Here is a 20,233-nt window from a genome sequence, read left to right as displayed (position 1 = left end):
AACGAATCGTCACACAATCTCTTCTCTAGTGCCGCGCTCAAAGGTATCTCTGATGTGGCTTGAAGCAACGACTGACGTATCGTGACAATGGTCGTGCTGACAGCTTCCCCAAACCCTTCCAGTTGTTCAACTGGTCATTCAGTACAGCACCGTTCCATTGAACGTTCCACAACGCAATGTACGCAGCCCAATATTAGAATGACATTATTTTGACAACAATAGTTTGACACATGCCATTTTGACCGAATTTTTATTAGTAATTTTAGACAAAAACACAACTCTTGTGACTTTTGCAGGCATAAGAACTTTAAAAACATAGGCCTATACTGTAAATACAGTATACATTGTCATTTAAATACAGGCAGTCATATTTACATAAAGGGTAACCTCAAATGAGACTATGTGCTATATTATGGCCTATTTGTTGGGTGTAATTAAACCAAATATAAATATAGCAGATACATTTTTAAAGAAAACATGAAAAATAAATGTTTTGATGTAAAAAATAAACACTGCAGAGCATAACAAAAGCCGACTCTCACACATCAGCATACTGATTATAAGAACTCTTAAATGTAATTGTAATCATCTTAGTTCAACCGTGTAAAACCAGCTCCAATGGCGCTGCTGCAGTATCTGAACTGCATGCACTTACCTGTAGTGGTCTTCTCAAACTAAACTTGGGACATCAAATGTCAAATAGCATGCAACTCTCATATCTATATCCATTTTCTACACAACAGTAGTGTTGTCACACCTTGTGATAAATTAGACTATTTCTGTGGTGTTCTCATGAAAATAAGGAAAAGGCCTACTATGAATGAACATTTTAGCAATTTAACTATCAAGATCAAGCTCAAAACAAAACAAATATTTGAATTTCATTCGAATGAGTTGCTTAAAAGAGTAAATTTGGCTCATATTAAACGTATCCCAGAACACTTGTATAGCTCTACAGGGTCTGTGTTAGGGCTGGACATTTCTCAGGAAAGAGTGAATAGGAGAAATTGAGTCACATCGACCAAATAGCTCATACAACCGAGGAAACATGAACAAACGCGTCAAACTGCTGAAAAGGAAGAGGGAAAAAAAAGTGACATTTGCTCCAATGAAAGCTCATTGAACACAGATAAGGCGTTATGTCTGCACAACGTATAACGTTTTCAATTTCATTTAGAAAACAATCACCTGCTCTTTGCTGAGTATGACTCTTACATGTTACAAAGTACAAAAATAATAAAAGCTTGACTGTAAAAAGTAGCTGCCAAATATCGTAAGGAAAACAATGCCACCGCTCAATATATTCTTTACACTTCAGGTGGTGGGTAAGGTTTTTAAGATTTAATGCAAAAACTTTTGGGTGTATGGGGGGGGGATTATTCTTTGGTCTATGTTTTTTTTCTGTTGCTTTCTTCACCATTAACCTTCTGAAGTGGATTGGTTGAGTTGAGCTGCTGTTTATTTAATTGTAGTACACAAAACGTGTAAACAAACCACCTGCAGCTTGTTAATGTGGTCAGAAGACAACGAAGAACGAATTTTCAGCACATGCATGCAAAAGTATCAATGCAATCTAGACTTTATGAAAAATGTATAATAGGAGGTGCTGTGGGTGGACAAAAATATACAAAACAAATATTTGTAAAAAAGACTGCAAGTGCTTTGTTTTTCTAAAGGTCTGTGGTGTTCTGGACATTTTTGTCTGTACTCTCCATCTGCTTCACACTCGAAGTGCCCTCGCAGGCTTGCTTGTGTGTTACTATGTCAATGAGGCAGCCCTCGCCCTCCTCTGCTGGTGTGCTCTGGTCCTCCTCGGCATCGCTGTCTTCTTCCTCGTCGTCCTCCTCCTCCAGGCTGGAGTCCTCACTGTTGCTCCCGCAGGAGCTGGATGTCTCGTCCTCCGAGTTGGAATACACTTCTGCCCCGTGGAAGATGTAGTGATTTGGTGCTTGGAATAGGTATTGAGAAGCTGGGAGAAAAGACATTGAATTTAGGATGAATTTTACAATATGGAAACACGTTTTGTCGTCATAACATGACAAGACGTATTATCATCAAAAGGTTGTGGAAAAATAATTTCAATTTTGCACAAAATCTGAGGTAAATTAACACTTCAAATTTTACTCTCAAGGCGCTTGCTGATAGGACTTCGACTGATTCGACTCATCCAGCATCGTCGGCGAACTTCAAGGTTGACATGTTGGTCATTTAATCCAGAGGGTTCTTCCCTTTGCGTGTCCGCTGACGGAGAATCTGAAATCTCCATTCTCTCCTCATTGGGGGACTGAGTCTTTGAACAAGGCTCTTCTGGAGCCTCTGGGACAATCTGCACTTTTGGACTAGGCTCTAATGGCACTGCATCGAATTCAAGAGTGTCTTTCGGACAGGGCTCTGTCGCTACTCTGTTGACTTCCAGGGTGCCTGTGACATTCTGAGTCTTTGGACAGGGTTCTGTTGGTACTCCAACTTCAAGCGTGTCAGAGACAATCTTTGTCTTTGGATAGGGCACCGATGGTACTCCATCAACTTCAGATGTGTCTGTGTCATTCTGCTCAGTCGGACAAGGTTCCGTTGGTACTCTGTCGCCTTCTGGAGTGTCTGTGACCGTATGAGTGTCCGTCTCCTCTGAGGCACCGAACGATGAGTCTGTGTGACGGGTCTTCTGTTCTTCTTCTGTTGGCTTACTGTGAGTGGACAAGGCCTCACAAGGTGTCTGTGACCGCGGGGGTTTCTCTGTGATCTCACTGAGTCTTAAGGAGTTGTAGCACAGTTGCTCAAAGTCTCCGCCCAACCGATGGCAGAGCTCGTTAACGATGACGTCACAGTCCCCAAGTAGCTCCACGTCAAAGTTGAGGTGAGGCAGCTGCTCCCGATTAATCAGGACTTGAGGCACTTCATGAGGAATGGAGGCTGGATGGAAAGAGAGTTCACCTGTTACACATGCATAGCTCGAGATCAAGACTAATACATGATAACATTGGTAATAGCATTGCTCATCTTGGGCATCTAAAAAAAACACACATTTTATTTTCAACATACTTGGGATGAGAGCCACAGGTCGCACTTTCAGTGAGGACCCAATGACGATAAGGAGGTCCACTTCATCCTTATCCTGCTTCATTGCTCTGTGGAACAGTTCTGGAAGATTCTCTCCGAAGAAGACAATATCTGGCTTCATGATCGCCAGGGGAATATCTCGACACCGTGGACAGTGAGGGACAACCTAGAACAGATATTTGTATTCAATATGAAAACAAAAAAAATAAATGACAATTCAGCAGACTGGATGCTACTGTACAAGATAGGCTGATAACTTCAAAATGCCACAAGTCTGTCCAACAGTATACATAAATTCACAGATTTGACACTGGTGAATATTAATAGGAAAGATTCTTGCCAATACCTGATTAAAAATGTCTTCCCTTACAGCCTCACAGTCAACCTTGTGTTTACAGATGAGACAGGAAGCGGTTGCAAAAGACCCTGAAATACAGAGGAGTTTGTGGTTAATATTAGACCCAGAACCATAAAACACTTAGCATAGTATGATATGTTTGACATAGACCGAGTATACAAAACATTAGGAACACCATTCCATGACAGACTGATCAGGTGGAAGTTATGATCCTTCAGTGTAGCTGAAGGGGAGGAGACAGGTTATAGGACTTTTAAGCCTTGAGAAAATGGAAACTGATTGTGTGTGTGTGTAACTCAGAGGGTGAATGGGCAAGACAAAACATTTAAGTGCCTTTGAACGGGGTATGGTAGTAGGTACCTGGCGCACCGGTTTGAGTGTTTCAAGAACTGCAACGCTGCTGGGTTTTTCACACTCAACAGTTTCCCATGTGTATCAAGAATTGTCCACCACCCAAAGAACATCCAGCCAATTTAACAACTGTTGGAAGCATTGTCATCAACCTGGGCCATCATCCCGTTTGGAATGCTTTTGACACCTTGTTGGAGTCCATGCCCTGACAAATTGAGGCTGTTCTGATGGCAAAAAAGGGGGTGCAACTCAATATCAGGAAGGTGTTCCTAATGTTCTGATCACTGTGTATATTACAGTATGTACCATGACACTGGATGATCCTCTGAACCCCAGCCACTTGTTCAAGAGTGTCAATGTTTTGGGTGTAGTTGCGTAGTAGCTTCCCATGCTTGCCCAGCATAGATATGAATTTGTGACAGGGCGAAGGTTGGAACTGTCCAGGATAGATCTCCTACAAGAGAGCAGAGCAATCATAACCATCTCGCATATCAAAACAAGTGATAGTAATCATTTAATCTAATATACTGTATCAGTCAGAAGTTTGGACACACCTACTCATTCAAGGGTTTTTTGACTGGTACTAATACACACACACAGAAATACACACTAACGGTCCAGTTTATTAGGTACACCACCCAGTTCACAAAAAAATGTCTCGCTCCTACAGACAGTGAGTCACGTGGCCGTAGCTTGCTATATAAAGCAGGCAGACAGGCGACTAGGGTTTACCAAGAACGGTGTGACAAACAAACATCCAGTCAGTGGCAGGCCTGTGGGTGAAAACAACTCGTTGATGAGCGAGGTCGAAGGAGAATGGCAAGGATCGTGGAATCTAACAGGCGGGTTACAAGCAGGCCAATAACGGTGCAGTACAAGTGGTGTGCAGAACGGCATCTCGGAACGCACAACTCGTCGGTCCTTGTCACAGATGGGCTATCGCAGCAGACGACCACAACGGGTTCCACTCCTATCAGCTAACAGCTAAAAACAAGAAAAAGTGGCTCCAGCGGGCACGCGATCACCAACACTGGAAAAACATGGCCTGGTCAAACAAATCCCAGTTCCTGTTTTGTAATGCTGATGGCAGAGTCAGGATTTGGTGTAAGCAGCACGAGTCCACGGCTCCATTTGTTTGGTGTATATGGTACAGGCTGGTGGTGTAAAGGTGTGGGGAATGTTTTCCTGGCACACGTTAGCTCCGTTGATACCATTTGATCAATGTTTCCATGCCCCGAAGAAATCAGGCTGTTCTGGAGGCAAAGGGGGAGGTCCGACCCAGGACTAGATGGGTGTACCTAATAAGTTGCCACTGTATATATGCACAGTTGAAGTCGTAACTTTACATACACCTTAGCCAAATACATTTAAACTCAGTTTTCCACAGTTCCTGACATTTAATCCTTGTAAAGATTTCCTGTTTTAGGTGAGTTAGGATCACCACTTTATTTTAAGAAGGTGAAATGTCAGAATAATAGGAGAGAGAATTATTTATTTAAGCTTTTATTTCATTCATCACATTCCCAGTGGGTCATAAGTTTACATAAACTCAATTAGGGGCTGCAGGGTAGCCTAGTGGTTAAGCGTTGGACTAGTAACCGGAAGGTTGCAAGTTCAAATCCCCGAGCTGACAAGGTACAAATCTGTCGTTCTGCCCCTGAACACTGTTCCTAGGCAGTCATTGAAAATACAATTTTTTTGTGAAACTGACTTGCCTGGTAAAATAAAATTAGTATTTGGTAGCATTGCCTTTAAATTGTTTAAACTAGGTCAAATTATTCAGGTAGCCTTCCACAAGCTTCCCACAATAAGTTGGGTGAATTTTGGCCCATTCCTCCTGACTGAGCAGGTGTAACTGAGTCAGGTTTGTAGGCCTCCTTGCTCACACACGCTTTTTCAGGTCTGCCCACAAATGTTCTATAGGATTGAGGTCAGGGCTTTGTGATGGCCACTCCAATACCTTGACTTTGTTGTCCTTAAGCCAGATTGCCACAACTTTGGAAGTATGCTTGTCCATTTGGAAGAACCATTTGCGACCAAGCTTTAACTTCCTGACTGATGTCTTGAGATGTATCCACATAATATATAGCTTCAATATATCCACATAATTTTCCATCTCATGGTGCCATCTAATTTGTGAAGTACACCAGTCCCTCCTGCAGCAAAGCACCACCACAACATGCTGCTGCCAACCCCGTGCTTCAAGGTTGGGATAGTGTTCTTCGGCTTGCAAGCCTCCCCCTTTTTCCATGTGCAGATGCAAACCATAGTCTGGCTTTTTTTATGACGGTTTTATAGCAGTGGCTTCTTCCTTGCTGAGAGACCTTTCAGGTTATGTCAATAAAGGACCGGTTTTACTGTGGATATAGATACTTTTGTACCAGATTCCTCCAGCATCTTCACAGGGTCCTTTGTTGCTGTTCTGGGATCGATTAGCATTTTTCGCCCCAAAGTACATTCATCTCTAGGAGACAGAATGCGTCACCTTCCTGAGCGGTATGACGGCTGTTTATACCTGCTTACTATTGTTTGTACAGATGAACGAGGAACCTTTTTTTTAACCTTTATTTAACTCGGCAAGTCAGTTAAGAACAAATTATTATTTTCAATGACGGCCTAGGAACAGTGGGTTAACTGCCTGTTCAGGGGCAGAACGACCTTGTCAGCTCGGGGGTTTGAACTTGCAACCTTCCGGTTACTAGTCCAACACTCTAACCACTAGGCTACCCTGCCCACCTTCAGGCGTTTTGAAATTGCTCCCAAGGATGAACCAGACTTATGGAGGTCTACAATTTTTTTTCTGAAGTCTTGGCTGATTTAATTTCGCTTGACATCATGGGAAAATCAAGAGGCACTGAGTTTGAAGGTAGGCCTTGAAATACATCCACAGGTACACCTCCAATTTACTTAAAAGGCTATTTGACATCATATCAGAAGCTTCTAAAGCCATGACATCATTCTCTGGAATTTTCCAAGCAGTTAAAAGGCACAGTCAACTTAGCGTATGTAAACTTCTGACAATTCATTTCAGAATTGTGATACACTGACTTATAAATTAAATAATCTGTCTGTAAACAACCGACTTGCCAAAACTATAGTTTGTTAACAAGAAATTTGTGGAGTGGTTGAAAAACTAGTTTTAATGACTCCAACCTAAGTGTATGTAAACTTCAACTATATACACTGCTCAAAAAAAAATAAAAGGGAACACTTAAACAACACAATGTAACTCCAAGTCAATCAAACTTCTGTGAAATCAAACTGTCCACTAAGGAAGCAACACTGATTGACAATAAATTGCACATGCTGTTGTGCAAATGGAATAGACAACAGGTGGAAATTATAGGCAATTAGCAAGACACCCCCAATAAAGGAGTGGTTCTGCAGGTGGTGACCACAGACCACTTCTCAGTTCCTATGCTTCCTGGCTGATGCTTTGGTCACTTTTGAACGCTGGCGGTGCTTTCACTCTAGTGGTAGCATGAGACGAAGTCTACAACCCACACAAGTGGCTCAGGTAGTGCAGCTCATCCACGATGGCACATCGAGCTGTGGCAAGAAGGTTTGATGTGTCTGTCAGCGTAGTATCCAGAGCATGGAGGCGCTACCAGGAGACAGGCCAGTACATCAGGAGACGTTGAGGAGGCCGTAGGAGGGCAACAACCAAGCAGCAGGACCGCTACCTCCGCCTTTGTGCAAGGAGGAGCACTGCCAGAACCCTGCAAAATGACCTCCAGCAGGCCACAAATGTGCATGTGTCTGCTCAAACGGTCAGAAACAGACTCCATGAGGTTGGTATGAGGGCCGACGTCCACAGGTGGGGGTTGTGCTTACAGCCCAACACCGTGCAGGACGTTTGGCATTTGCCAACACCAAGATTGGCAAATTCGCCACTGGCGCCCTGTGCTCTTCACAGATGAAAACAGGTTCAGACTGAGCACGTGACAGACGTGACAGTCTGGAGACGCCGTGGAGAACGTTCTGCTGCCTGCAACAACCTCCAGCATGACCGGTTTGATGGTGGGTCAGTCATGGTGTGGCATTTCTTTGGAGGGCCACCCAGCCCTCCATGTGCTCGCCAGAGGTAGCCTGACTGTCATTAGGTACCGAGATGAGATCCTCAGACCCCTTGTGAGACCATATGCTGGTGCGGTTGGCCCTGGGTTCCTCCTAATGCAAGACAATGCTAGACCTCATGTGGCTGGAGTGTGTCAGCAGTTCCTGCAAGAGGAAGGCATTGATGCTATGGACTGGCCCGCCCGTTCCCCAGACCTGAATCCAATTGAGCATATCTGGGACATCATGTCTTGCTTTAGTCCAGGTCTGGGAGGATATCCCTCAGGAAACCATCCGCCACCTCATCAGGAGCATGCCCAGGAGTTGTAGGGAGGTCGTACAGGCAAGTGGAGGCCACACACACTACTGAGCCTCATTTGACTTGTTTTAAGGACATTACATCAAAGTTGGATCAGCCTGTAGTGTGGTTTTCCACTTTAATTTTGAGTGACTCCAAATCCAGACCTCCATGGGTTGATAAATTTGATTTCCATTGATCATTTGTGTGTGATTTTGTTGTCAGTTGAATGTTCTATGTAAAGAAAAAAGTATTTAATAAGAATATTTCATTCATTCAGATCTAGGATGTGTTATTTTAGTGTTCCCTTTATTTTTTTGAGCAGTGTATAAAATAACTAAAAAAAAAAGAAACGTCCTCTCACTGTCAACTGTGTTTATTTTCAGCAAACTTAACATGTGTAAATATTTGTATGAACATAAGATTCAACAGACAAACTGAACAAGTTCCACAGACATGTGACTAACAAATGTAATAATGTGGGGGCAAAATCAAAATTAAGTCAGTATCTGGTGTGGCCACCAGCTGCATGAAGTACTGCAGTACATCTCCTCCTCGTGGACTGCACCAGATGTGCCAGTTCTTGCTGTGAGATGTCACCCCACTCTTCCACCAAGGCACCTGCAAGTTCCTGGACATTTCTGGGGGGAATGGCCCTAGTCCTCACCCTCCGATCCAACAGGTTCTAGACGTGCTCAATGGGATTGAGATCCGGGCTCTTCACTGGCCATGGCAAAACACCGACATTCCTGTCTTGCAGGAAATCACACACAGAACGAGCAGTATGGTTGGTGGCATTGTCATGCTGGAGGGTCATGTCAGGATGAGCCTGCAGGAAGGGTACCACATGAGGGAGGAGGATGTCTTCCCTGTAACGCACAGTGTTGAGATTGCCTGCAATGACAACAAGCTCAGTCCGATGATTCTGTGACACACCGCCCCAGACCAGGAAGGGACCCTCCACCTCAAAATAGATCCCACGCCAGAGTACAGGTCTCGGTGGAACACATTCTTTCAACAATAAATGCGAATCTGACCATCACTCGTGGTGAAACAAAACTGCGACTTGTCAGTGAAGAGCACTTTTTGCCAGTCCTGTCTGGTCCAGCGACAGTAGGTTTGTGCCGATAGGCAAAGTTGTTGCCGGTGATGTCTGGTGAGGACCTGCATTTACAACAGGCCTACAAGCCCTCAGTCCAGCCTCTCTCAACCTATAGCGGACAGTCTGAGCACTGATGGAGGGATTGTGCGTTCCTGGTATAACTCGGGCAGTTGTTGTTGCCATCCTGTACCTGTCCCACAGGTGTGATGTTCGGATGTCTCGATCCTGTGCAGGTGTTGTTACACGTGGTCTGCCACTGTGAGGACAATCACCTGTCCATCCTGTCTCCCTGTAGCGCGGTCTTAGTCATCTCACAGTACGGACATTGCAATTTATTGCCCTGGCCACATCTGCAGTCCTCATGCCTCCTTGCAGCATGCCAAAGGCACATTCACACAGATGAGCAGGGACCCTACCCTGGGCATCTTTCTTTTGGTGTTTTTCATTAACAGTAGAAAGGCCTTTTTAGTGTCCTAAGTTTTCATAACTGTGACCTTAATTTCCTAGCGTCTGTAATCTGTTAGTGTCTTAACGACCGTTTCACAGGTGCATGTTCATTCATTGTTTATGGTTCATTGAACAAGCACGGGAAACAGTGTTTAAACCCTTTACAATGAAGATCTGTGAAGTTATTCGTATTTTTACAAATTAGGGTCCTGAAAAAGGGCCGTTTATTTAACACTTTAAATCCACAAACCTTAGCAAACTTGAAAAAGGGCCGTGGGTCTCTTCTGAAGTACTCTATATCAAACATTGCTTGAGGGTCTGGAAGATCTGGGAAATCTATTGCAAGCCTTGCATAAATGCCATCTCTGGATCGAAAGTCTGGTATTCCACAAGAAACAGACACCTGAGGAAAAACAACAAACCATAAGTTTGAATACGGCAACTGTGAAAGCTATACAAATAGACACAGCAAAACATAATGTAGGGTGTCCAATTATTATTTTTTTTTTTGACAAATGGCTTAAATATGTACATTTTTCCAAACCTCATGTCTATCGTAATCCGTTCAAAAGGAAATTTTACACTTGTTTTGACGGCCAGAATTAGGGTGACTAAATCAGAGACCAGAAAAAAAAATAACATTCTGGAAAATGTCATTACGCCAGCAAGCTGGATTCTGTGCAAAAATTAAGGCTACTGGCTACCCGTCAGGCTCACTCTCTTTCCCCATTTGAATTTGTCATCATTCTTCTCAAATCCGCAGGACATAAAACAGAGGTAAGATGGATATCGATTGAGACATGACATGTACTATTTTCATATTTGACTAGACATTTGTTTTTCAAAAATGTCTCACATGAAATGACAGAGCATATATAGCTTTTCATTTTCAAAGCCGTTTTACACTTAATTCAGCTCGGGTCATGCCAATTTGCGACCTGCAGAAACAAACTTGGAGGACGACGACCACAAAATGTACAATCTTCAAAAGTTCGTCACGAGAAACCTGCATCGCTATGTCAACAGAACTCGTTACTTATCGGATGTATTAGGTTACGAAGTCTAACTTTTGGCTATAATGTTAATGATACGTTTGAGGGAAAACCCCACTGACGATTAAGAATATGAATAATCGTACGTTTTGGTAAAAATGTATTTCATAACATAAGGAAGTGAAATTTCATCACCAAAGCACATTTTCACCCACTCTGAGCAGAGTGGTTGGACACCCTACTTAATGTGTTCCCTGCAATACATACTCCAGCACCAGTAAGCACAAGGATCTTTTTGCTTTCATGGAGTATCCGAACCACGTCCTCCAGGGTGTTTATGTCTTTCCGCTTCTTTCTTTTAGGAGGCTCCGAAATGTTGATGATGATCTGCCACAGCGTCATGTCATCCAAGTCCGGTGGAAGCACAGTCTCTGGAGGAAGCAAGTCTTTCAATATTGTTCTTGGATCGGTCTCTCTCATGATGTGTTGCTGGATAAAACTGTAGGAACCTAATTTGAGAGAAGAAAAACAAAATCAATACATTTAAATAGCTTAAAACATGTTATTGTATCTTGAACATGACCTGGGTTGCATTTAATTGTGTACTAAAACTGGTGTATTTGTCATCTTGTACCTACCTATCTGTGGTTGAGGTGTCCAGTCACTGGAACTTGCATGTGAGGATCGGTCATCATCCTCATTGCCACCGTCTGGGGAGGCAAATGCATTTGGGTTTAAGCTCCTCATCGTCAGGGTCAAGACACTCAGAGGACACGATGGGAAGTGATCGTTTTGTTGATTAATTTAATGAACAGTATCTACTCCGAAAACAACTAAATTATGGACTGTATTTTTGCATTCCTTAAAATTTGCAATAAAAAGTAAAATGGCATAAAATGACTAGCCAAATAGCCAATATTGATAGTTAGCTAGCTCTCCCGCTAAATGTAGTTACATTTTTATGGCCGGGTGGGTAAAAGCATTGGCTAATAAAAGTCGTATATCTTGCGTAATGCACGCAAAGTTTGCTCGTTTCAAACTTCAGGCTGACGTGCTGCGGAGCTACCTAGTAGTAACTTAGTTACAAAGCTAGCCCAATTGGTATCCAACTAGGTGGAGCAATCTAACGTTAACCAGACATGCAACGATCGAGTGCGCCAAAAAACTTGGCATACTAGCTAGCTAAATTATCCTACCTGCAGGCTCCGCCGTGGGTCCAGACGCCTTGTCTAAATTCACTACACTTTCCTGAGGCTCGAAGACCAGCAGCCCATTGTCTCCGCCTGGTGCTGCTGCTGAGGCCTGTCCTACCGACATCACCGGCTCAATCTCCTTCTCCTTTGGCTGCGCAGAAATCGCCGCCGCCAAACTCTCACCAGCCTCTGGCCCATACGTAACTTGCTTAGTCTGAACAATTTTGAGTCCACATTCTATGGCCATGCTCATTTTGGCCTTTTTTGAATCTGGTTCTTCATTAGTTGAAGTGCTGGAACTGGCTCCAACAAGGATATTCTCCCCGTCCGCCATCTTCAGCTGATAAAGCCGCTGTGTACTGTGGTAAAACATTCTTCCGCGGTCGACAGCTGGTTATTTAAATGGCGAATGTGATTCGCTCTCCACCAGTAGTTTGTGGCGAAGAGTTTCTAAACCCAGAGGCGCAACATTGCGTGAGTTCCGGGAACTAATTGAGAAACAGAACCAACAGACCAGGCGGTGGTTTGGGAAGTCATTGACAGAAGTGCAAAATGTTTCCTCTTTTGTTCATTTTCCCGAAATCTAAAGGCACACCCTAGATTCAATTTTATTGGTCACATACACGTGTTTAGCAAATGCTATTGCGGTTGTAGCCAAATGCTTGTGACCAAGTAGTTGAACATGTTATTACTCCAACGTCGTGAAAGTCACAAACAGACACGTTTTCATTTTCGTGAAAAATAACTTTATATCGAAGGAGTGCAGTTCGGCGCAAGAGCCGTTTCTACGCATGCGCGTAGCTAGCCAATGTGACACCTACAAGTGTGATGGGGGAAGCATCTTCATACTGTACCCACTGTCTGTGGTCTTTGGTTGCGGCGGGAGCGACACTTCAGCACGTCGATGACGTCAACAACAACAAAATGTATCGTGTGCGTATTTATGTTTAGCTGTGAAATGGTCATTGATTGATATTAAATCAGCAAATTGCGCATTTTAAATCAACTAAAGCTGTTAGCGTTAGCTGGATAATATTGCAATATTCAGTGACATATCGTGGTTCTTCTCCGGTTCTTTAGACTTCTAGCTGTGCCGCGCCGTTAAAATAAAGTCGACCTGGAACGCGCAACACCGCAGCCATCAGAGCAGTCAGGCTCGCTAAATCAGTTATTTTCAAAGCTTATATAGCTCATATAAATCAGAATGGATGATATTTTAAATTGCAAACCAGAGGACTTGGACGATTATTACGGGTTACTCGGATGCGATGAGTTATCTTCGGTAAGAGTTTGTTTTCCCAATAGCAATAACGTTAGCAAGCTAGGCTAAATAAATGTTACCGACTTGTTGCGAAATGGATATCATACTGTACAGTGAAAGTGGCGTAGCTTGGTATAATTTCATACACCTTTTGTCAAGTGACTGCTATGAGATTTTGATTTGTCAGTTCAACCAGCTTTTAAGGCCATGGCAAATGTAACATAATGTATATGGGTGAAACTTTAATGATGTATCTTTGTTTTTAGACAGAACAGATTGCCAATGAATACAGAGTAAGGGCCCTGGCATGCCATCCAGACAAGCACCCCGATAATCCAAGAGCAGGTAACGGATGAATTCTGTGTGATTGTGCCCCTCTTGTGTACTGTGACAGGTGATGATTGTCATGTACAGTGCCTTCAGAAAGTATTCATACCCCTTGACTTATTCCAAATGTCCAAATTTATGAAATATGTTTGTTTTTTTATCACCCATCTACACACAATACCCGATTGTGAAAACGTTTTTAGACATTTTTGCAAATTTATTGAAAATAAAATACAGAACTCTCCAATTTACACAAGTATTCACAACCCCTGAGTCAGCACCTTTGGCAGTGATTACAGCTGTGCGTCTTTCTGGGTAAGTCTCAAAGAGCTTTCCACACCTGGATTGTTCAATATTTGCCCATTTTATTATTTTCAAAAATCTTCAAGCTCTGTGAAATTGGTTGTTGATAATTGCTAGACAAACATTTTCAGGTCTAGTCATAGATTTTCAAGTAATTTTAAGTCAAAACGAACTTGGCCTCTCGGGAACAGTCACTGTCTTCTTGGTAAGCAGCTCCAGTGTAGATTTGGCCTTGTGTTTAAGGTTATGTCCTGCTGAAAGGTGAATTCATTTCCCAGTGTCTGGTGGAAATCAGACTGAACCATGTTTTCTGAACCATGTTTTCCTCTGGGATTTTGCCTGTGTTTAGCTCCATTCCGTTTCTATTTTTTTCCTGCATTACCACATTTTTTGCAGTATTACTTTAGTGCCTTGTTGCAAACAGGATGCATGTTTTAGAATATTTTGTATTTTGAACAGGCTTCCTTCTTTTCACTCTGTCAGTTAGGATTAACTACAATGTTGTTGATCCATCCTCAGTTTTCTCCTATAACAGCAAATAAAATGTTTTAGAGTCACCATTGGCCTCCTGGTGAAATCCCTGAGTGGCTTCCTTCCTCTCTGGCAACTGAGTTAGGAAGGACGTCTGTATCTTTGTAGTGACTGGGTATATTGATACACCATCCAAGGAGTAATTAATAACTTCACCATGCTCAAAGGGATATTCAATGTATGCTTTTTATTTTATTTTTTACCCATCTACTAACAGGTGCCCTTCTTAGCGAGACATTGGAAATCCTCCCTGGTCTTTGTGATTGAATCTGTGTTTTAAATTCACTGCTCGACTGAAGGACCTTACAGATGTGAATGTGTGGGGTACAGAGATAAAAAAAAAATAGTTCACCTTTATTTAACCAGGTAGGCTAGTTGAGAACAAGTTTTCATTTACAACTGTGACCTGGCCAAGATAAAGCAAAGAAGTGCGACACAAACAACAACACAGAGTTACACATGGAATAAACAAACATACAGTCAATAACACAATAGGGGGGAAAATGAGGTACGGTAGTTCCCAAGACAGAGACTGTACTGACCACGAGTCACCAGAGATGCCTTCACCAGATACAGTGCCATCTTCAAGATGAGATTGTCATTCAAAAATCATGTTCAACACAATTTTTGTACACAGAGTGAGTCCATGCAACTTATTACGTGACTTTTTAAGCACATTTTTACTCCTGAATGTATTTAGCCTTGCCGTGACAAAGGAGTTGAATCCTTATTGACTCTTAAGACATTTCAGCTTTTCATGTTTTATTCATTTGTAAACATTTCGAAAAACATAATTCCACTTTGACATTATGGGGTATTGTGTGTAGGCCAGTGACCAAAAATCTCAATTGAACCCATTTTAAATTCAGGCTGTAACACAATGTGGGAAAATGTAAGGGGTGTGAATACTTTCTGAAGGCACTGTATAATAAAAATGTTGTCGCAATAATCCTATCCATGCTCATCATGAAGTCCACATTTTGTTGCAGTGGAAGAGTTTCAGAAGTTGCAGGAAGCCAAGGAGGTTTTGTGCAATGAAAAGAGCAGAAGAAACTATGATGTATGGAAAAGAAGTGGAATTACCATACCATTCCATGGCTGGCTAGCCCTTGGTGACTCTGTCAAAACTGTATGTATGTTATTATAATTATGATCAAACTGAAAACATACATTTTATACACTTTAATTGATCAAATAATTGGGAACTGGTCCGCTTGTTAATGCACGTCATAATATTGAGCTGGAATCACAGCAATTACAAAGAGTTGTCCAACTTTACACTGCCTAAATGTAATCATATGACCTAAGGTCAAGTATTATGTAACTGAGATCCATTCAAAAAATGCATCCTGTGTTGAATGCATACATTATATTATGTTTAATGCACATTGTTCACCTTATACTTTATCTGGTTGTGTTTTTTCATGTTTGGGTACGTTGCTCTCTGTCCTCAGTCAATGCATTGGGCTGTGAGGACCAAAAAGGAGCCCATGCTGGAGAGCTCTAAAGCAACATTCCCTAACAGTTCCCAAGACAGAGACTGTACTGACCACGAGTCACCAGAGATGCCTTCCCCAGATGCAGTGCCATCTTCAAGTGAGCACATAGCCTAGTTTCTTAATTTTTCAACGATTTTCATGTTTACGGGTACTTTTGCCAACCTATAGTTAGACAGAACTAAAATCCAACATGTAATATTTGTTCTTGTAATATACTTATGGGAATATAATGCTTCAGATTGAGGCTCTTGAGGTCTAATCTTAATTGATTTAAATGTCTTATAAGTATACCTTTTTTTTTTTTATTACCATATTTCTGATGTCCCCATTATCCAGGTGACTACTGCCATCGCCATTTTCGCTGGGCTTCCGACTCTCCATCCAGTCTTCTGCGGAAATTCAGAAATTATGAAATCTAAATGGAAAGATAAAATGATCAGCCCTGTCTATTTCCTTGTGAATAATGTTACTTGTTGGTTTCCACACTCACAATAATTGTATGGAATTGTTAAACTAATTGTCTTTTATCTATCAGGTGTAACTTATTAGACCCTCTATAGAAAATGTATACTGAAAAGACCCTAGTTTTGCCATGGCCTAGGCTCTAGGGTATGGGGCATATGTATTATTTGTGTACGGTCTATGGCATGGAGACTGGAATGGACCTATTTAGCTCTTTATCAAAAGGACCCAATAGATGTCATTATGTGAAGTATAATATTTTTGTAGTGTTGTATCCTTGTACATGGTTGCCTTTTTAAAATGTATGTAAATGCTCTGGATGGTATTTTCACATGTAATAAATGTTATGTATTCAATATGCTGATTTTAGTTTGGCTTAATTTCTTATCTTATTACTTCACAAACATGGGGACAACCAAACGAATGATTAAGTATTGCTTTGAAAATGTGAATTTCAAGCATGAACAACTTAAAGCTAAAACCATTAGCAACGGGCAATCATACAACTGTCACTGCTTGGATGTAGACTCATTACAAGGCCATGAAACATTTAAACTACTCTTAAATATATTAGTAATTTACTAAAATGTTTTGACCATAGGTTCAGATTAATGGTCATACGATGACCTTTTTTTTGTGTGTGTCCATGCCAGTGCGTTCGTTATCTGTTGAACATTGTCTACTATAAAACGATATCAAAAATAAATAAATACACGGATACAAATCTAAAAAGTCTGCCCCTGTTCGCTTGCGTTGCTTATCCGTTTTTAATTGGCCACTTCATAAGACCGTTACTTTGTGAGTGGACCGTTGACTCCGTCAATCAAGTCAAGGTTGGAAATACATGGGGTCATTTCAGTCCAGCAGATTGTTCAGATCACACGCGGTAGTTTAAGCGAAAGTGAATTCATTATGGCAGGCAGGTTTTTACTTCGTACCTGTACAACCTTGCAATTGGCAAGAAACAATGTTGTGGCAAGATCACTGCCACGCACTATGACCACATTAAAAGGTACGTGTGTGCGTAAATTTAATTTGTGTGTGTAATATACATTTAATCGGTTGTGGTCCGTTGGAATGTCCATCAAATCGAATAACTAATCTGTTTTGAAGTATTTGACATGATAGAATAAACAATATTATGACTGCTCTGCAAGTATATCCTACAAGGCAACACTTCCCATAGGCACCACATTTGTAAAAATAGAATACCAAATCACGGAATACACGTGCATGACGCATTCATAAAATAACTACCAATTTGACTGTTATTAATTGTAAAATGATGCTACTGTATTTAGAAACACGAACCCTACTACATTTTTGTTAATAACTGAAGGTCATTTGGATTTTAACCACTGGAAGGCCCATTGATAGACCCACCTTCTTTGGCAGACATTCGTTGATTTGGTGCCAGGTATATCTTAACATGGAGGACATGAGTTGTGTGTGCTTGTGGACGTGCAGTTTGACTCATAACTATTACATGCACTCTGTTAAGAGGTAACATGATTTTCTTGTTCTGATAAACATTATGCCATTAATTTGAATGTCAAGTATTGTATAAAGTCACAGGTGTCACACTAACGTTCTCCCTTCCAGGGATTCCAACCGATGAGGAACAGGCCACTGGACTCGAGCGACGTGCCTTGCAGGCACTGAAGAAAGGAAAGGTCATATCTAGATAGCATACAGTGCATTTGGAAATGATTCAGACCCCTTGACTATTTCACATTTTGTTATGTTACAGCCTTATTCTTAAATGGATTACACTCCCCTCATCAATCTACACAAACATCCAGAGATGTTTGATCGGGTTCAAGTCCTGGCTCTCGCTTGGCCACTCAAGGACATTCAGACTTGTCCCAAAGACACTCCTGCATTGTCTTGGCTGTGTGCTTAGGGTCATTGTCCTGTTGGGTGAACCTCCGCCCCAGTCTGAGGTCCTGAGTGCTCTGGAGCAGGTTTTCATCAATGATCTCTCTGTACTTTGCTCCGTTCATCTTTGCCTTGATCCTGACTAGACTCACAGTCCCTGCCGCGGAAAAACATCCCTACAGCATGATGCTGCCACCACCATGCTTCGCCGTAGCGATGGTGTCAGGTTTCCTCCAGCGGTGATGCTTGACATTCAGGCCAAAGAGTTCAATCTTGGTTTCATCAGACCAGAGAATCTAGTTTCTCATGGTCAGAGTCCTTTAGGTGCCTTTTACTGAGGAGTGGCTTCCTTCTGGACACTACCATAAAAGCCTGATTGGTGAAGTGCTGCTGAGATGGTTGTCCTTCTGGGAGGTTCTCCTAATTCCACAGAGGAACTCTGGAGCTCTGTCAGATTGACCATCGGGTTCTTGGGCACCTCCCTGACCAAGGCCTTTCTCCCCCGATTGCTCAGTTTGGCTGGGCGGCCAGCTCTAGGAAGAGTCTTCGTGGTTCCAAACGTCTTCCATGCTGCAGACATTTTTTGGTACCCTTCCCCAGATCTGTGCCTCAACAGAATCCTGTCTCGGAGGACTACGGACAATTCCTTTGACCTTGTGGCTTTGTTTTTAGCACTGACATGCACTGTTAACTGTGGGACCTTAAATAGACAGGTGTGTGCCTTTCCAAATCATGTCCAATCAATTGAATTTACCACAGGAGGACTCTAATCAAGTTGTAGAAATATCAAGGATGATCAATGGAAACAGGATGCACCTGAGCTCAATCATACATACACAAGTTATGTTTTATGTTTTAACCTGTTATCACCTTGTCAGTATAGGGTATTGTGTGTAGATTGAGGATTTTTCACCAAATCAAAATAATTACAATAAGGCTGTAACATAAATGTGGAAAAAATCATGGGGTCTGAATACTTTCGATTGCACTGTATATTTGTTTCAACCTATTGTGATGTCTGCTTCAATTCAAATAAGATTGATTTGTGTTCATACAAGTACTTTTTTTGAAAAAATAAAATAAAATCAGGATCCTTGGAGCATTCTGAAACCCAAGGAGTATGCTGGAACCAAAGAAGACCCTCACATTGTCCCAGGCATTAGTGACAAACGGATGGTAGGCTGTCTGTGTAAGTACCATACTTTCATGCTTTAAAATGTTCTCAAAATAATATAAAATGTGCCAACACTTGTGATTATGTACCATAGGTGAAGAGGACAACACTGCCATTGTGTGGTTTTGGCTCCACGAGGGGAAGCCCCAGCGCTGTCCCGAATGTGGGTCCCACTACCAGTTTGTCCGTCATGAGCTGCCCCACTGAAACAGCCACCAAGCTCCTTGCCACTGGACCAGGATAACCTGCCTCATTAACTCACCCTCTACCCTGAACAATGTGTGCATTTCAGCTGATTAATATGTAGATTAACATTAAAATACTGTCAATTTGAATCGTCTCGAACAATCTTCATATTCTTGGAACGCTTATTTTGCCTTGTTAGAAAATGATTGTTAAAACATCAGATATATGGGCACTTGGAGGTTGAAAGGGGAGCAACGTTGATATGCATTCTATACTTAATATAAATGCAACATGCAAAAATTTCAATGATTTTAGAGTTACAGTTCATATAAGGAAATCAGTCAAGTTAAATAAATTAGGCCCAAATCTATGGATTTCACAACTGCCCAACCCACTGGGTAACCAGGCCCAGCCAATCATAATGAATAATTCCCACACAAAAGGGCTTTATTACAGACATAAATACTCCTGTTCCATCAGCTATCTGGGTGGCTGGTCTCAAACAATTCCGCTGGTGAAGAAGCCGGATGTGGAGGTCCTGGGCTGGTGTGGTTACATGTGGTATGCAGTTGTGAGGCCGGTTTGACGTACTGCAAAATGTTAAAACATCCGAGGCAGCTTATGGTCGAGAAATGAACATTCAATGCTCTGGTGGACATTCCTGCAGTCAGCATACCAATTTGCACACTCCGTCAAAACATTTGGCATTGTGTCAGTGACAAAATTGCACATTTTAGAATGGCCTTTTGACCCCAGCA

General features: G+C 42.0%; 3 protein-coding genes across 4 annotated transcripts; 2 read left to right on the top strand and 1 right to left on the bottom strand.

Moving 5' to 3' along the window:
* Window positions 1–233: 233 nt before the first annotated feature.
* On the bottom strand, window positions 234–12,540 carry LOC118369489 (NAD-dependent protein deacetylase sirtuin-1-like). Its single transcript, XM_035753907.2, has 9 exons — window positions 11,858–12,540; window positions 11,300–11,371; window positions 10,929–11,170; window positions 9,920–10,072; window positions 4,073–4,220; window positions 3,404–3,483; window positions 3,040–3,223; window positions 2,125–2,910; window positions 234–1,969 (listed from the first exon to the last, which is right to left on the bottom strand). Exons 1-9 carry the CDS (start codon window positions 12,225–12,227, stop codon window positions 1,671–1,673), a joined length of 2,334 nt encoding a protein of 777 aa, XP_035609800.1. The 5' UTR covers window positions 12,228–12,540; the 3' UTR covers window positions 234–1,670.
* A 127-nt stretch (window positions 12,541–12,667) lies between these two features.
* On the top strand, window positions 12,668–16,593 carry dnajc12 (DnaJ (Hsp40) homolog, subfamily C, member 12). 2 transcript variants are annotated; one of them, XM_035753908.2, is made up of 5 exons: window positions 12,668–12,787; window positions 13,382–13,460; window positions 15,266–15,405; window positions 15,731–15,872; window positions 16,112–16,593. In XM_035753908.2, the coding sequence occupies exons 1-5, from the start codon at window positions 12,683–12,685 to the stop codon at window positions 16,192–16,194; spliced, it is 549 nt and encodes a 182-aa protein (XP_035609801.1). In that variant the 5' UTR covers window positions 12,668–12,682; the 3' UTR covers window positions 16,195–16,593. The 2 variants fall into 2 exon arrangements, with proteins under 2 accessions (XP_035609801.1, XP_035609802.1); XM_035753909.2 differs by having other exon boundaries at window positions 12,733–13,136.
* A 479-nt stretch (window positions 16,594–17,072) lies between these two features.
* LOC118369492 (cytochrome c oxidase subunit 5B, mitochondrial) lies at window positions 17,073–19,624 on the top strand. Its single transcript, XM_035753910.1, has 4 exons — window positions 17,073–17,249; window positions 17,840–17,910; window positions 19,205–19,304; window positions 19,384–19,624. The coding sequence occupies exons 1-4, from the start codon at window positions 17,150–17,152 to the stop codon at window positions 19,494–19,496; spliced, it is 384 nt and encodes a 127-aa protein (XP_035609803.1). The 5' UTR covers window positions 17,073–17,149; the 3' UTR covers window positions 19,497–19,624.
* The last annotated feature ends 609 nt before the right edge of the window (window positions 19,625–20,233 follow it).

The sequence above is a fragment of the Oncorhynchus keta genome, chromosome 36 (assembly GCF_023373465.1).
Source record: "Oncorhynchus keta strain PuntledgeMale-10-30-2019 chromosome 36, Oket_V2, whole genome shotgun sequence".
Taxonomy (NCBI): Eukaryota; Metazoa; Chordata; class Actinopteri; order Salmoniformes; family Salmonidae; genus Oncorhynchus; species Oncorhynchus keta.
This window is presented reverse-complemented; position numbering and strand designations above follow the sequence as displayed.

Excerpts from the sequence above, each read along its gene's own strand:
- dnajc12 (XM_035753908.2), top strand. The coding sequence starts at position 12,683 with ATGGGGGAAGCATCTTCATACTGTACCCACTGTCTGTGGTCTTTGGTT. Across the intron at positions 12,788-13,381 it reads ACAACAACAAAATGTATCGT|ACAGAACAGATTGCCAATGA; the intron begins GTGCGTATTTAT and ends CTTTGTTTTTAG. Across the intron at positions 13,461-15,265 it reads CCCCGATAATCCAAGAGCAG|TGGAAGAGTTTCAGAAGTTG; the intron begins GTAACGGATGAA and ends ATTTTGTTGCAG.
- LOC118369492 (XM_035753910.1), top strand. The coding sequence starts at position 17,150 with ATGGCAGGCAGGTTTTTACTTCGTACCTGTACAACCTTGCAATTGGCA. Across the intron at positions 17,250-17,839 it reads CACTATGACCACATTAAAAG|GGATTCCAACCGATGAGGAA; the intron begins GTACGTGTGTGC and ends TCTCCCTTCCAG. Across the intron at positions 19,305-19,383 it reads ACGGATGGTAGGCTGTCTGT|GTGAAGAGGACAACACTGCC; the intron begins GTAAGTACCATA and ends TATGTACCATAG.
- LOC118369489 (XM_035753907.2), bottom strand. The coding sequence starts at position 12,227 with ATGTTTTACCACAGTACACAGCGGCTTTATCAGCTGAAGATGGCGGAC. Across the intron at positions 11,372-11,857 it reads ACCCACGGCGGAGCCTGCAG|ACGGTGGCAATGAGGATGAT; the intron begins GTAGGATAATTT and ends TTGCCTCCCCAG. Across the intron at positions 10,073-10,928 it reads TTGTGCTTACTGGTGCTGGA|GTGTCTGTTTCTTGTGGAAT; the intron begins GTATGTATTGCA and ends GTTTTTCCTCAG.